The 17,074-nt window shown below is 44.8% G+C and overlaps 1 protein-coding gene across 1 annotated transcript in view; it reads right to left on the bottom strand.

Moving 5' to 3' along the window:
* The window catches only part of LOC133624460 (neuronal acetylcholine receptor subunit beta-2-like), a 61,963-nt gene that overhangs the window by 25,447 nt on the left and 19,442 nt on the right, over positions 1–17,074 (bottom strand). Inside the window, exons 3-5 of the mRNA XM_072916436.1 lie at positions 15,321–15,466; positions 8,726–8,770; positions 8,548–8,657 (exon numbers count right to left, since the gene is read on the bottom strand). Coding sequence (XP_072772537.1) covers positions 8,548–8,657; positions 8,726–8,770; positions 15,321–15,466 — 301 coding nt within the window. The remainder of the gene's footprint in view (positions 1–8,547; positions 8,658–8,725; positions 8,771–15,320; positions 15,467–17,074) is intronic.

Below are 17,074 nucleotides of genomic sequence, written 5' to 3'. Positions count from 1 at the left end.
AAGAAAAAGCACGCGGATATACCGTACGTTTCATTTCCTTTGTGTGTTTACATCTGTAAAGACCACAAAATGGCTCCTACCAAGTGACAGGTATCCGGTTCATGAAAAGACGCAATCTCTCCATCCGCACACGGATTACTATTTCACAGCAACTGATATTCCTGTGAACCACCATGTGGATACAACGGGAGCACGTACGGTGAATATTCGCACCACAGGGAATGAGAAGTCATCCTTCACTGTGGTTCTAGCTTGCCATGCTAATGGCCAGAAACTTCCACCCATGGTGATATTCAAAAGGAAGACCTTGCCAAAAGAGACCTTTCCAGCCGGCGTCATCATAAAAGCTAACTCGAAGGGATGGATGAAGAAAAGATGAGCGAGTGGTTAAGGTAAGTTTAAGTTTACGCGAAGAGGCCGGGTGGCTTTTTTCAGCAGCTCCGTCCATGTTGATATACGATTCCATGACTGTTTTTTTGACATTCCTTTAGCGCAGTTAGATGCGGCTTACAACACGGGGCGGCTTATGGGTGGACAAAGTTTTGAAATATGCCGTTCATTGAAGGCGCGGCTTATAACCCAGGGCGCCTTATGGTGCGGAAAATACGGTATTATGGTATCGTAACACATATCTAGCGTTTTGTTTCACAATGTATTGCAAGAGCAACTTTTCTTACCTTCTGGTACCTGCTGATCTGTATTTGGGATCTGTATAAGTCCTGAAAATTTGCGCGAGTCCGCCTTTGTAGTCCGTAGTCGATAAGCTTCTTCTTTTTCTTTATCTTCTTGTTTTGGGACATTTATCCTCCGCTATTGCCATTTCTAATATAAAGTAGTGTAAAGTTCTTACATATATCTGTCAGTAAACTCGCCATGAAAGCGCTAAAACATACCGGTGTAGTGAGTTTACATTATTCACCCAAGGAACTTTAGTTATTAGAGAGTTCCGGTCGGATGGTTTTTCACAGGACACATTTCCGGCATTGTTATTGTACTAGTGAGCCACGGCTGAGAAGATGCTGCTCTTTCAATCGGAGACATTGATTGGTCATACGAGTATTTTGAGTCACAGAACCAATTAAATTTGTAAGTCGATCTGTGACTGCGAGTCACCTTTAAAAAAGCGAGAGTGGAGTTAGCTGTTCGCTCATTTGAAATTCTGTGTTGCTGTCACTGCTAGTTAATGCAGCAACTAAACATTGTTCTGTCTCTCCTTGACCAGAACCAGGGCATTAGAATAAAGTATTTTTTATGACACTGTGCATTATAGTACATATTCTGTTTATGAACCTCTGCCTTTTCCAACATGTTCTTTTTGTAGCACTTTTGAGTAGGGATGTCCGATAATATCGGACTGCCGATATTATCGGCCGGTAAATGCTTTAAAATGTAATATCGGAAATGATCGGTATCGGTTCCAAAAATATTGGTATCGGTTTCAAAAAGTAAAATGTATGACTTTTTCAAATACCGCTGCGTACACGGAAGTAGAGAAAAGTGCAGAGCGCCAATAAACTTTAAAGGCATTCCTTTCCCGTGCCAGCCCAGTCACATAATATATGCGGCTTTTCACACACACAAGTGAATGCAAACATACTTGATCAACAGCCATACAGGTCACACTGAGGGTGGCTGTATAAACAACTTAAACACTGTTTCAAATTTTCAAAAGTAGAAGCATTTAAGTCCCATCTTAAAACTCATTTGTATACTCTAGCCTTTAAATAGCCCCCCTGTTAGACCAGTTGATCTGCCGTTTCTTTTCTTTTCTCCTCTGCTCCCCTTTTCCTTGAGGGGTGGGGGGGGGGGCACAGGTCCGGTGTCCATGGATTAAGTGCTGGCTGTCCAGAGTCGGGACCCGGGGTGGACCGCTCGCCTGTGCATCGGCTGGGAACATCTCTGCTGACCCGTCTCCGCTCGGGATGGTGTCCTGCTGGCCCCACTATGGACTGGACTCTTACTATTATGTTGGATCCACTATGGACTGGACTCTCACAATATTATGTCAGACCCACTCGACATCCATTGCTTTCGGTCTCCCCTAGAGGGGGGGGGGGGGGTTACCCACATATGCGGTCCTCTCCAAGGTTTCTCATAGTCATTCACATCGACGTCCCACTGGGGTGAGTTTTTCCTTGCCCGTATGTGGGCTTTGTACCGAGGATGTCATTGTGGCTTGTGCAGCCCTTTGAGACACTTGTGATTTAGGGCTATATAAATAAAGATTGATTGATTAAAGATTGATTGATATTTTGCTAAAAACATCAAAATTAATTGTATTTTTATTTGTATTTTTTCGTGACTCCTTATTACATCCAGCCATAGAATTATACATTAAAATAAACATATTTGAAATAATTGATTTTAAATTATCATAATAATTCATTTAAAATGACCATATTTAATTATTAAAATAATTGCTTGTTTATCAACAACTTTAGCATTTTATTCATTACATTTTGAAGCTCTCAGAAGCCAAGTTATGTTATATTCCTTAATATTTATTTATGCAAGTTTGAAGTATCAATTATCTAAACACAGTTTGTTTGCATATTTTCAGGATATATATATATATGTATGAAATACTTGACTTGGTGAATTCTAGCTGTCAGTATACTCCTCCCCTCTTAACCACGCCCCCAACCACGCCCCGCCCCACCCCCGACCACGCCCCCACTCCCCACCTCCCGAAATCGGAGGTCTCAAGGTTGGCAAGTATGGTACATGGTAAAATGATAACTGTGACCACTAGATGGCAGTCACACATAAGAGATACGTGTAGACTGCAATATGATGGCAGTCACACATTAGAGATACGTTTAGACTGCAATATGACTCAAGTAAACAACATCAAAATGTTATACGTTCCATTGAAAATATAGAACATTACACACGGCGCTAAAAAATCTTTCAAAATGTTTTAAGTATAACTTTGGTAAGCCATGAGGCCGCACCGCTTGATGGATTGTACTGTGCTTCAACATACGAGTATTACCGTATTTTCCGCACTATAAGGCGCACCTAAAAACCACAAATTTTCTCAAAAGCTGACAGTGCGCCTTATAACCCGGTGCGCTTTATATATGGATAAATATTAAGATTCATTTTCATAAAGTTTCGGTCTCGCAACTTCGGTAAACAGCCGCCATCTTTTTTCCCGGTAGAACAGGAAGCGCTTCTTCTTCTACGCAAGCAACCGCCAAGGTAAGCACCCGCCCCCATAGAACAGGAAGCGCTTCTTCTTCTACTGTAAGCAACCACCCGCCCGCGTAGAAGAAGAAAAAGCACGCGGATATACCGTACGTTTCATTTCCTTTGTGTGTTTACATCTGTAAAGACCACAAAATGGCTCCTACCAAGTGACAGGGATCCGGTTCATGAAAAGACGCAATCTCTCCATCCGCACACGGATTACTATTTCACAGCAACTGATATTCCTGTGAACCGCACTGTGGATACAACGGGAGCACGTACGGTGAATATTTGCACCACAGGGAATGAGAAGTCATCCTTCACTGTGGTTCTAGCTTGCCATGCTAATGGCCAGAAACTTCCACCCATGGTGATATTCAAAAGGAAGACCTTGCCAAAAGAGACCTTTCCAGCCGGCGTCATCATAAAAGCTAACTCGAAGGGATGGATGAAGAAAAGATGAGCGAGTGGTTAAGGTAAGTTTAAGTTTACGCGAAGAGGCCGGGTGGCTTTTTTCAGCAGCTCCGTCCATGTTGATATACGATTCCATGACTGTTTTTTTGACATTCCTTTAGCGCAGTTAGATGCGGCTTACAACACGGGGCGGCTTATGGGTGGACAAAGTTTTGAAATATGCCGTTCATTGAAGGCGCGGCTTATAACCCAGGGCGCCTTATGGTGCGGAAAATACGGTATTATGGTATCGTAACACATATCTAGCGTTTTGTTTCACAATGTATTGCAAGAGCAACTTTTCTTACCTTCTGGTACCTGCTGATCTGTATTTGGGATCTGTATAAGTCCTGAAAATTTGCGCGAGTCCGCCTTTGTAGTCCGTAGTCGATAAGCTTCTTCTTTTTCTTTATCTTCTTGTTTTGGGACATTTATCCTCCGCTATTGCCATTTCTAATATAAAGTAGTGTAAAGTTCTTACTTATATCTGTCAGTAAACTCGCCATGAAAGCGCTAAAACATACCGGTGTAGTGAGTTTTCATTATTCACCCAAGGAACTTTAGTTATTAGAGAGTTCCGGTCGGATGGTTTTTCACAGGACACATTTCCGGCATTGTTATTGTGCTAGTGAGCCACGGCTGAGAAGATGCTGCTCTTTCAATCGGAGACATTGATTGGTCATACGAGTATTTTGAGTCACAGAACCAATTAAATTTGTAAGTCGATCTGTGACTGCGAGTGTTTTTAAAAGGCCGGGCCTTTTAAAAAGCGAGAGTGGACTTAGCTGTTCGGACTGCCGATATTATCGGCCGGTAAATGCTTTAAAATGTAATATCGGAAATTATCGGTATCGGTTCCAAAAATATCGGTATCGGTTTCAAAAAGTAAAATGTATGACTTTTTCAAATACCGCTGCGTACACGGAAGTAGAGAAAAGTGCAGAGCGCCAATAAACTTTAAAGGCATTCCTTTCCCGTGCCAGCCCAGTCACATAATATATGCGGCTTTTCGCACACACAAGTGAATGCAAACATACTTGATCAACAGCCATACAGGTCACACTGAGGGTGGCTGTATAAACAACTTAAACACTGTTTCAAATTTTCAAAAGTAGAAGCATTTAAGTCCCATCTTAAAACTCATTTGTATACTCTAGCCTTTAAATAGCCCCCCTGTTAGACCAGTTGATCTGCCGTTTCTTTTCTTTTCTCCTCTGCTCCCCTTTTCCTTGAGGGGGGGGGGGGGCACAGGTCCGGTGGCCATGGATGAAGTGCTGGCTGTCCAGAGTCGGGACCCGGGGTGGACCGCTCGCCTGTGCATCGGCTGGGAACATCTCTGCTGACCCGTCTCCGCTCGGGATGGTGTCCTGCTGGCCCCACTATGGACTGGACTCTTACTATTATGTTGGATCCACTATGGACTGGACTCTCACAATATTATGTCAGACCCACTCGACATCCATTGCTTTCGGTCTCCCCTAGAGGGGGGGGGGGGGGTTACCCACATATGCGGTCCTCTCCAAGGTTTCTCATAGTCATTCACATCGACGTCCCACTGGGGTGAGTTTTTCCTTGCCCGTATGTGGGCTTTGTACCGAGGATGTCGTTGTGGCTTGTGCAGCCCTTTGAGACACTTGTGATTTAGGGCTATATAAATAAAGATTGATTGATTGATTGATTGAAATATGCGCCACACTGTGAACCCACACCAAACAAGAATGACAGACACATTTTGGTAGAACATCCGCACCGTAACACAATATAAACACAACAGAACAAATACCCGGAACCCCTTGCAGCACTAACTCTTCCGGGGCGCTTACAATATACACCCCCCGCTACCACCAAACCCCCCTCCCCGCCCCACCTCAACCCCGCCCCCCCCAAGCCTGCCCACCTCAACCTTCTCATGCTCTCTCAGGGAGAGCATGTCCCAAATTCCAAGCTGCTGTTTTGAGGCATGTTAAAAAAAAATAATGCACTTTGTGACTTCAATAATAAATATGGCAGTGCCATGTTGGCATTTTTTTCCATAAATTGAGTTGATTTATTTTGGAAAACCTTGTTACACGACTGTATATATCGGTATCGGTTGATATCGGTCTCGGTAATTAAGAGTTGGACAATATCGGAATATCGGCAAAAAAGCCATTATCGGACATCTCTACTTTTGAGCACTTCTTGAAAGCAAAGCTGTAGTTTATCTGACCATCGACTCATTACTTGTATTTTCTTTACAATAAAAATGTTTCAGGTTACAGTCTTAATGAGCTAAAGACAGTTGCAATGCTTATAAAATAGTGCTGGGACATTTAGGGGCACTTTTTCCAGAAGTGTCTCAAAAAGGGATTGGGGTCCACTACTTACTACATTTACTGGAATAGGTTTTTCTAGTAATGGTCCATGGCAACCTGAAGGTTCCAAAGTACCCCAGAGGACCCGAAAACTGACTTATCCCTAATAGTCTAAGGTCCAAAATATACTCAAAGGGTATGGGGGTGCATTGCTCCTTTGGGGTGCATTTTATACATGTTTATCATTGGGAGAAAACTACAGAATACTTTCTAACACTACTGTGAGTAAGGGTAATGTACAAACGCCAAAACCAGTGAAGTTGGCATCTTGTGTAAATCGTAAATAAAAACAGAATGCAATGATTTGCAAATCATGTTCAACCTATATTCAGTTGAATAGACTGCAAAGACAAGATACTTAACATTGGCACTGGAAAACTTTGTTATTTTTGGCAAATATTAGCTCATTTGGAATTATATACCTGCAACATGTTCCAAAAAAGCTGGCACAAGTGGCAAAAAGACTGAGAAAGTTGAGGAATGCTCATCAAACACTTGTTTGGAACATCCCACAGGTGTACAGGCTAATTGGGAACAGGTGAGTGCCATGATTGGGTATAAAAGCAGCTTCCATGAAATGGTCAGTCATTCACAAACAAGGATGCATCTGCAGCATCGCGTGGACATCGGGGGCGGTACCACTGGATTGGCAGACCGGGGTGGTGGTTCCTCTCTTTAAGAAGAGGAACCGGAGGGTGTGTTCTAACTATCGTGGGATCACACTCCTCAGCCTTCCCGGTAAGGTCTATTCAGGTGTACTGGAGAGGAGGCTACGCCGGATAGTCGAACCTCGGATTCAGGAGGAACAGTGTGGTTTTCGTCCTGGTCGTGGAACTGTGGACCAGCTCTATACTCTCGGCAGGGTCCTTGAGGGTGCATGGGAGTTTGCCCAACCAGTCTACATGTGTTTTGTGGACTTGGAGAAGGCATTCGACCGTGTCCCTCGGGAAGTCCTGTGGGGAGTGCTCAGAGAGTACGGGGTATCGGACTGTCTGATTGTGGCGGTCCGCTCCCTGTATGATCAGTGCCAGAGCTTGGTTCGCATTGCCGGTAGTAAGTCGGACACGTTTCCAGTGAGGGTTGGACTCCGCCAAGGCTGCCCTTTGTCACCGATTCTGTTCATAACTTTTATGGACAGAATTTCTAGGCGCAGTCAAGGCGTTGAGGGGATCTGGTTTGGTGGCTGCAGGATTAGGTCTCTGCTTTTTGCAGATGATGTGGTCCTGATGGCTTCATCTGGCCAGGATCTTCAGCTCTCACTGGATCGGTTCGCAGCTGAGTGTGAAGCGACTGGGATGAGAATCAGCACCTCCAAGTCCGAGTCCATGGTTCTCGCCCGGAAAAGGGTGGAGTGTCATCTCCGGGTTGGGGAGGAGATCTTGCCCCAAGGGGAGGAGTTCAAGTACCTCGGAGTCTTGTTCACGAGTGAGGGAAGAGTGGATCGTGAGATCGACAGGCGGATCGGTGCGGCGTCTTCAGTAATGCGGACGCTGTATCGATCCGTTGTGGTGAAGAAGGAGCTGAGCCGGAAGGCAAAGCTCTCAATTTACCGGTCGATCTACGTTCCCATCCTCACCTATGGTCATGAGCTTTGGGTTATGACCGAAAGGACAAGATCACGGGTACAAGCGGCCGAAATGAGTTTCCTCCGCCGGGTGGCAGGGCTCTCCCTTAGAGATAGGGTGAGAAGCTCTGCCATCCGGAGGGAGCTCAAAGTAAAGCCGCTGCTCCTCCACATCGAGAGGAGCCAGATGAGGTGTTTTGGGCATCTGGTCAGGATGCCACCCGAACGCCTCTCTAGGGAGGTGTTTAGGGCACGTCCGACCGGTAGGAGGCCGCGGGGAAGACCCAGGACACGTTGGGAAGACTATGTCTCCCGGCTGGCCTGGGAACGCCTCGGGGTCCCACAGGAAGAGCTGGACGAAGTGGCTGGGGAGAGGGAAGTCTGGGCTTCCCTGCTTAGGCTGCTGCCCCCGCGACCCGACCTCGGATAAGCGGAAGAAGATGGATGGATGGATGGATGGGGCGAGGGTCACCACTTTGTGAACAAATACGTGAGCAAATTGTCGAACAGTTTAAGAACTGAAAAATATTTCTCAAAGAGTTATTGCAAGGAATTTAGGGATATACATTGTTATTCCTAATATTTATAACTAAACAATTACCTTTGATAATAAAAATATCATAACGTTATTCAAATTGAAAAAATCCAACATATTCCCCAAGATTGCAATAATATCAATATTGAACCAGCAAATCAATACAGAGCAAATGGGACACTTTCAGGTCTGTATTTGGTTTGAACAATACTGGGAATTTTTGGTATTAATTTGATACCAAGTAAATACTGGGCTAGTATCGCTGATACAAATACCAATTTTCTGACCTTGAAATTTAATAATCATTGAATAATTTTGTGAATTTGCCTATAGTTAGTAAATTATGACTATAATGCAGGAAAAAGAGAGAGAGAATGACAGTATGACTCTGATATTTATGTATTATTGTGTTTATAAAAAGAAGAAATACAAATTAAATGCTGGCTCACTTGTTGTAAAGCACGATGTCAGGAAGCCAGAGGAGTTTGGATGGTATTCTTAGTTTCTTGATGCCTTCGTACTTGTCAGGATCCCACCTCAGTCTGAAATCATTCCACTCCTGCATGAAAACCATAAACCGTCAAATCATATCCAGCATCCATAACAAGTGACTCACCTGTCACTCACCTGAGACAACCACACGTTAGTCGTCATGATCTGTTCTCGCTCGTTCTGCAAAAAAAAATTCTAGTAACGACCAGTAAGTACATCATGAACAATTTTTAAACTGTATTTTTACATCAATTTTATATACAGTATGTGTATGTGTGTATATATATATATATATATATATATATATATATATATATATATATATATATATATATATATATATATATATATACACACACTAGAGATGCGCGGTTTGCGGGCACAACCGCGGAGTCCGCGGATTATCCGCGGATCGGGCGGATGAAATTTAAAAAAATTTGATTTTATCCGCGGGTCGGGTCAGGTCGGGTGGTTAAAAAAAAATTAGATTTTAAATAGATTCAGGCGGGTGGCAGTTAAACCAATTCGGAAATATATATACATAGTTAAATGTTGTTACCCACATACGAAAAACGAGCAGGCACCTGCAGCATATGCCACAACAGAAGAAAAAAAGAAAAAAGAGATGGACACTTTTACGGAGCGGAGAAGTGATGCCTCGCCAGGGTCCGGGACCGAGGCCCCTTCCCCCGAGAGGGTCCCACCGGGAGCCGTAGCTGAGGCGATCCGCGAGAAGGGCCCGACGCACGTCCAGGGTCACCACCGCGCCCACCGCACCGACACCCCGCCTCGTCCGCCTTCGCAACGGCCGGCGTCACGCGCAGCAGGTAAGCAGCTTACCTGCCCGCCACCCCCGTGGCCGGGGGCTCGTAACAGGGGTCACTCCGCGCGCTCCGCCCGCGCAGCTTACCTGCCCGCCACCCATGTTGCCGGGGGCGCGTAACAGGGGTCACTCCGCGCGCAGTGCGCTCACGAAAGGGGTGGGGCTCACCCTGGTTGATATAGACAGCAGCTAGGACGGTGGCCATGGAAGTTGGAACCCGCTAAGGAGTGTGTAACAACCCACCTGCCGAATCAACTAGCCCTGAAAATGGATGGCGCTGGAGCGTCGGGCCCATATACCCGGCCGTCGCCTGCAGGGAGACACGCTTGGAGGTGCGCTCAGCGCGGCTCCCATATGATTGCGCACTGGTGTGCGTCCGGGTCGTGACAGCGTGGCACGCGAATGTCTGTGCTGCATTGGATCAGTCTCCTTTCTTTAACAGACAAAAGCTTTATAACCTCACTAATGCCTTGCATCGTCTATATTAGATATATAACAACGGGCTGATGCGGGCGGATGCGGTTCTGATCAAATGTTAGATCGGGTGGATTGCGGATGGTTGACGACTTTCTGATGCGGTTGCGGATGAAATAATTGCCTATCCGCGCATCTCTAATATACACACAATATATATGGGAAGAGAAGAGAGTAGAGCTGGCTGAGGAAATGAATTGTAGTTTGCGAGAATGGGACAGGATGACAGCAGTATTAGACTTGAATGAGAAATGGGTTGCAATGAGGGAAACTGTGCACAACACAGCCTGCAATATATTGGGCCACCCGAAGAGGAAACATCAGGATTAGTTCGATGTTCGGGATGAACATCTGCAGGAGTTGCTGGTAACCAGGTACAAAGCTAGGCAGGAGAGGCTGCAGTGCAACACAAGATCCAAAAAGCATGCTTGGGACGGCGTGGCGCAGTGGAAGAATGGCTGTGCGCGACCCGAGGGTCCCTGGTTCAATCCCCACCTAGTACCAACCTCGTCATGTCCGTTGTGTCCTGAGCAAGACACTTCACCATTGCTCCTGATGGGTGCTGGTTAGCGCCTTACATGGCAGCTCCCTCCATCAGTGTGTGAATGGGTAAATGTGGAAGTAGTGTCAAAGCGCTTTGAGTACCTTGAAGGTAGAAAAGCGCTATACAAGTACAACCCATTTATCATTTACTTACAGCAGAGCCCAAAGTGAACTACAGAGATACACCAGAGAAATGAAATCTGACTGGTGGGAAAGACAGGCAGAAGAGCTGCAGTTTGCCGCCGATAGGAATGATATGAAAACCTTCTTCACAGGCCTGAGAGAAGTCTATGGCCCAACATCCAGAAGGTTGATCCAGCTGAAAGCACAAGACAGCGAGACAGTCCTGCAGGAAAAGGACAAGATCTTGGACAGATTTGCATATCATTTTGAGGAACTACTGAACCACCCTGGAGATTTAGCAGAGGAAGCCACGTATGCTATGGCACAGCGCCCGGTAGTAGAGAGCCTGGATGAGCCGCCTGATATCTCCGAATTAACAAGAGCAATCAACACAATGCAGGAAGACAAAGCCCCAGGTCGTGACGGCATTCCAACTGAGGTGTGGAAGTCTGGGGGTGCCCAGTTGTTGACCTGACTGCATAAGATGATCAAAGATATTTGGGTAACTCATCAGATACCCCAGGAGTGGAAGGATGCCAGCATTGTACCACTGTTCAAGAAAGGAGACAGAAGAGAGTGTGGGTATTATCGAGGCATCTCACTCTTAGCCATTGTCAGTAAAATATTCTCAAGAATGCTTCTGAATAGGATGAATGAACAGATCTCCCCAGAGGTACTTCCAGAAACTCAATGTGGCTTCAGACAAGGAAGGAGCACAATGGACATGATATTTTGTCTGAAACAAGTGCAGGAAAAGCGTATTGAGCAGAACATCCCGCTCTATGTGGTCTTCATTGACTTCAGTAACGCTTTCGACACGGTTTCAAGGCAAGGATTGTGGCAAGTTCTCAAGAAGTACGGATGTACAGACAAGTTTGTTGAGCTTATTGAGACGCTTCATACGGACATGCAGGCAAATGTGGCACTGGGTGGATCTGTCTCGAAGGACTTCCCAGTCAGCAATGGAATGAAGCAGGGCTGTGTTCTAGCACCAACCCTGTTCTCACTCTACCTATCAGCCATGCTCGAGGTTGCTTTCAAGGACACATCAAAGGGTGTCTACATCTGGACAAGAACAGATGCAGATCTGTTCAAGGTTGCTCTCCTTCGAGGAAAGAGCAAGACAACAGTAAAGGTTGTGAGATAATTGCTGTTTGCGGACGACAGTGCTATAGTTGCGCACAATGTAGAAGACACACAAGATCTAGTGAACAAGTTTGCAGCAACAGCTAGTCAGTTCAGCCTCAAAATAAACATCAAGAAGAAGAAATGCTTGTACCAGCCACCCAAGTATGAGCCCACATCCTCCCTACCAGGGGAGGTCTGTGTCATGGGAGACCCACTTTTGCAATGCTGGACATTCAAGTACCTCGGAAGCACAGTGACAGAAAATGCCAAGCTTGATGATGAGATCAAACTAAGGATGGGGAGAGCGAGTGCTGTGTTTGGGAAATTAAGGGAAAGACTCTGGAACAACAGGCATGTCTCTATTTGCGTCAAGTGCAAGGTGTACAGAGCAACTGTGCTAGCTACACTTTTGTACGGTGCTGAAACTTGGACCCTCTACAGGTTGCAAGTCAGAAAACTTCACGCCGACATGATGCGCCACCTTCGGACCATCATGGACATCTCCTGGAGAGACAAAATCCCGAACACAGAGGTCCTAAGTCGTGCTGGACTGCCATCGATGGATAACATCTTAACCCAAACGAACCTGAGATGGGTCGGGCATGTAGAGAGAATGAGTCACGAGCGGCTCCCTCGGCATCTGCTCTACTCACAGCTGGAGGAAGGGAAACGAAACCGAGGGAGGCCAAGGCTACGGTACAAGGACACCGTTAAACGGAATTTGTGGGAACTGAAGATCGACACTGCAACCTGGCAGTTGAAGGCAAGAGACCGGGCTATATATATATATATATATATATATATATATATATATATGTACACACTGCTCAAAAAAATTAAAGGAACACTTTGAAACACATCAGATTTCCAGTGGTGAAAAAAAAAGTGGGATATCTATACTGATATGGACAGTTAATGTCTCAGGAACAAAAGGATTGCACATCTTTTGATGGAAATAAAAGTTTTCAGCCTACAGAAGGCTCAGTATATAGACACCCCAAAAATCAAAGTGAAAAAATGATGTGGCAGGCTCATCCATTTTGCCTAATTTCAATTTCTGCAACTCAAAATTATTTTCAATATCTTGTATGGCCCCCATACTTGTATGCATGCTTGACAACGTTGCGGCATGCTCCTAATGAGACGACGGATGGTGTCTTGTAGGATGTCCTCCCAGGTCTGTCTAAGGGCATCAGTGAGCTCCTGTAAAGTCTGAGGAGCAACCTGGCGGCGTTTGATGGACCGAAACATTATGTCCCAGAGGTGTTCTATCGGGTTTCGGGCCATTCAATTGTGTCAATTCCTTCATCCTCCAGATACTGTCTGCATACTCTTGCCACATGAGGCCGGGCATTGTCGTGGACCAGGAGGAACCCAGGACCTACTGCACCAGCGTAAGGTCTGACCATGGGTGCAAGGATTTCATCACGATACCTAATGGCAGTCAAACTGCCGTTCTCTAGCCTGTAGAGGTCTGTTCGTCCCTCCATGGAAATGCCTCCCCAGACCATCACTGACCCACCACCGAACGGGTCATGCTGAATGATGTTGCAGGCAGCATAGCGCTCTCCTTAGCTTCTCCAGACCATTTCACATCCATCACAGGTGCTCAGGGTGAACCTGCTCTCATCTGTGAAAAGCACAGGGCACCAGTGGCGGACTTGCCAATTCTGGTGTTCTATGGCAAATACCAATCGAGCTCCACGGTTCTGAGCAGTGAGCACAGGGCACACTACAGGACGTCGTGCCCTGAGGCCACCCTCGTGAAGTCTGTTTCTGACTGTTTGGGCAGAGACATTCACACCAGTAGCCTGCTGGAGGTCATTCTGTAGGGCTCGGGCAGTGCTCAACCTGTTCCTCCTTGCACAAAGCAGCAGATATCGGTCCTGCTGACGGGATGAGGACCGTCTACGGCCCTGTCCAGCTCTCCTAGAGAAACTGCCTGTCTCCTGGAATCTCCTCCATGCTCTGGAGATTGTACTGGGAGACAATTCAAATCTTCTTGCAACAGCACGCATGGATGTGCCATCCTGGAGGAGTAGGACAATCTGCGCAACTTCAGGAGGGTTAAGAAATCGCCTCATGCTCCCAGTCGTGATAATGACTCTAGCTAAAGCCAACACTTGTGGAAAAACAGTCAAAAGAGATCAAAAGGGAGGAACTTGAAATGGTGGCCTCCACCTGCAAAACCAGTCCTGTTTTGGGGGCCATCTCGTTGTTGCCCCTCTAGTGCACCTGTTGTTAATTCCATCAACACCAATGCAGCTGAAACTGATTACAACCCCCTCTGCCACGTTCCTGACCAAAACCTTATCAGAAAAGTGCAATTGAATTCATGCCATACCCTGATAAAAAAATTGGTGGGAGAGGGTCCCATCCATGGTTTCTCGTTGTTCCCATTGGGTTGAGTTTTGTCTTGCCATGATGTGGGATCTGAGCCAAGGATGTCGTTGTGGCTTGTGCAGGAGACACTTGTGATTAAGGGCTGTATAAATAAACTTTGATTGATTGATTGATTGATTTGATACTTATTAAAACGTGTATTTTATATTCATGTATGATAACATATATTCAGTGTTCCGAATAACGGGGGTTATATGATAATGCCGATAATTTTAAGAGCAACGACTGGAGTAATCTAATTTATTACTTTTGTACTGTTAGCGAGACGTTTGGTGTAACGTGGCAGGCTACATTTTGATGTGGTTGTATGTCAACAAGACAGCGTGAGAAACGCAGAAAGTTCAATGCGGGAAGTAACATCACACAACACACAACTATGAGGGGGACTTATTCAGAATTACCTCTCACACACTACTGTAATCCTCTCATACACATTACTGAAATCCTGTCCAACACACTACTGATTTTTTCTCTCTCATACACTACTCAAATCCTCCCATACACACTAATGAAATCCTATTATACACAGTACTGATTTTTTTTTCTCTCAAACACACTACTGAAATTCTCAGGGCATTCATCATGTCATGTCATTGTCATTCAGCCAGGTGTGATATGTTTGTCAACGAGTGTGTTGTGCCAGAGGAATGGCAAGAGAACTTTCGAATGTCCAGGTCAACAACACACTGTGTCTTCTAGTAAGTACTCTGTGATTGTGCGTTGCCGAACATGCTCCTCTGCTCGTAAAACCAGCAATGTCATGACGTGACGACGACGCGCCATCATGCCTGTTAAAAAAAGGTGGAGCGGGGACCGGTACTTTTTAGAGGCGGTATAGTACCGAATATGATTCATTAGTAACGCGGTACTATACTAATACCGGTATACCATACAATCCTACTGTAGTATTGATATTTTACTTAATTTAGACATATTCATGCTTAAAATGGCTTAATTTACCAAAATTCTGTATGATATATTTTTTTTTTAAAACATCTCTAAAACATGCAGTAGTTAGGCTGCAAACTTCTGAAGGTGATTATATAGAAATATTATTAGGAATACATGTCATATGATAATATTCCAGATTTTCTAGCCTCGTTGATTTGGTTGGATTGTTGTTGAAGTGATTTTTTTTTTTTTTTTTTTTTATGAGATTGATCAAATAGAAATGTATGCAATATGTTGCATGATAAAAAACACTACATGAATATGATAAAAAAAAAAGATACTTACAACACTGATAAGTTGAGACAAAGAAACACGAATAGAAATGATGACCTGCTGACTCGTATTGACTGCTGGTCTGATCAGTTTGTTGTAGCGCTGCGGACCCAACAAGTCGTTCACTAAACGCTCTTCTGCACTTTCCGCCCTGCTGCCTGCAACAACACACACACATCATAAACACACATTATACACACACATCCATTGTTTACCACCCGTCCCTCTCAAACACACATTAAATACACACATAACAAAAACACAATATACAAACCCCGTTTCCATATAAGTTGGGAAATTAAGTTAGATGTAAATATAAACCGAATACAATGATTTGCAAATCATTTTCAACCCATATTCAGTTGAATATGCTACAAAGACAACATATTTGATGTTCAAACTGATAAACTTTTTTTTTTTTTTGCAAATAATCATTAACTTTAGAATTTGATGCCAGCAACACGTGACAAAGAAGTTGGGAAAGGTGGCAATAAATACTGATAAAGTTGAGGAATGCTCATCAAACACTTATTTGGAACATCCCACAGGTGAACAGGCGAATTGGGAACAGGTGGGTGCCATGATTGGGTATAAAAGTAGATTCCATGAAATGCTCAGTCATTCACAAACAAGGATGGGGCGAGGGTCACCACTTTGTCAACAAATGCGTGAGCAAATTGTTGAACAGTTTAAGAAAAACCTTTCTCAACCAGCTATTGCAAGGAATTTAGGGATTTCACCATCTACGGTCCGTAATATCATCAAAGGGTTCAGAGAATCTGGAGAAATCACTGCACGTAAGCAGCTAAGCCCGTAACCTTCGATCCCTCAGGCTGTACTGCATCAACAAGCGACATCAATGTGTAAAGGATATCACCACATGGGCTCAGGAACACTTCAGAAACCCACTGTCAGTAACTACAGTTGGTCGCTACATCTGTAAGTGCAAGTTAAAACTCTCCCATGCAAGGCGAAAACCGTTTATCAACAACACCCAGAAACGCCGTCGGCTTCGCTGGGCCTGAGCTCATCTAAGATGGACTGATACAAAGTGGAAAAGTGTTCTGTGGTCTGACGAGTCCACATTTCAAATTGTTTTTGGAAACTGTGGATGTCGTGTCCTCCGGACCAAAGAGGAAAAGAACCATCCGGATTGTTATAGGCGCAAAGTTGAAAAGCCAGCATCTGTGATGGTATGGGGGTGTATTAGTGCCCAAGACATGGGTAACTTACACATCTGTGAAGGCGCCATTAATGCTCAAAGGTACATACAGGATTTGGAGCAACATATGTTGCCATCCAAGCAACGTTACCATGGACGCCCCTGCTTATTTCAGCAAGACAATGCCAAGCCACGTGTTACATCAACGTGGCTTCATAGTAAAAGAGTGCGGGTACTAGACTGGCCTGCTTGTAGTCCAGACCTGTCTCCCATTGAAAATGTGTGGCGCATTATGAAGCCTAAAATACCACAACGCAGACCCCCGGACTGTTGAACAACTTAAGCTGTACATCAAGCAAGAATGGGAAAGAATTCCACCTGAGAAGCTTCAAAAATGTGTCTCCTCAGTTCCCAAACGTTTAGTGAGTGTTGTTAAAAGGAAAGGCCATGTAACACAGTGGTGAACATGCCCTTTCCCAACTACTTTGGCACGTGCTGCAGCCATGAAATTCTAAGTTATATTATTTGCAAAAAAATAAATAAAGTTTATGAGTTTGAACATCAAATATGTTGTCTTTGTAGTGCATTCAATTGAATATGGGTT

The sequence above is a fragment of the Nerophis lumbriciformis genome, linkage group LG27 (assembly GCF_033978685.3).
Source record: "Nerophis lumbriciformis linkage group LG27, RoL_Nlum_v2.1, whole genome shotgun sequence".
NCBI lineage: Eukaryota > Metazoa > Chordata > Actinopteri > Syngnathiformes > Syngnathidae > Nerophis > Nerophis lumbriciformis.
This window is presented reverse-complemented; position numbering and strand designations above follow the sequence as displayed.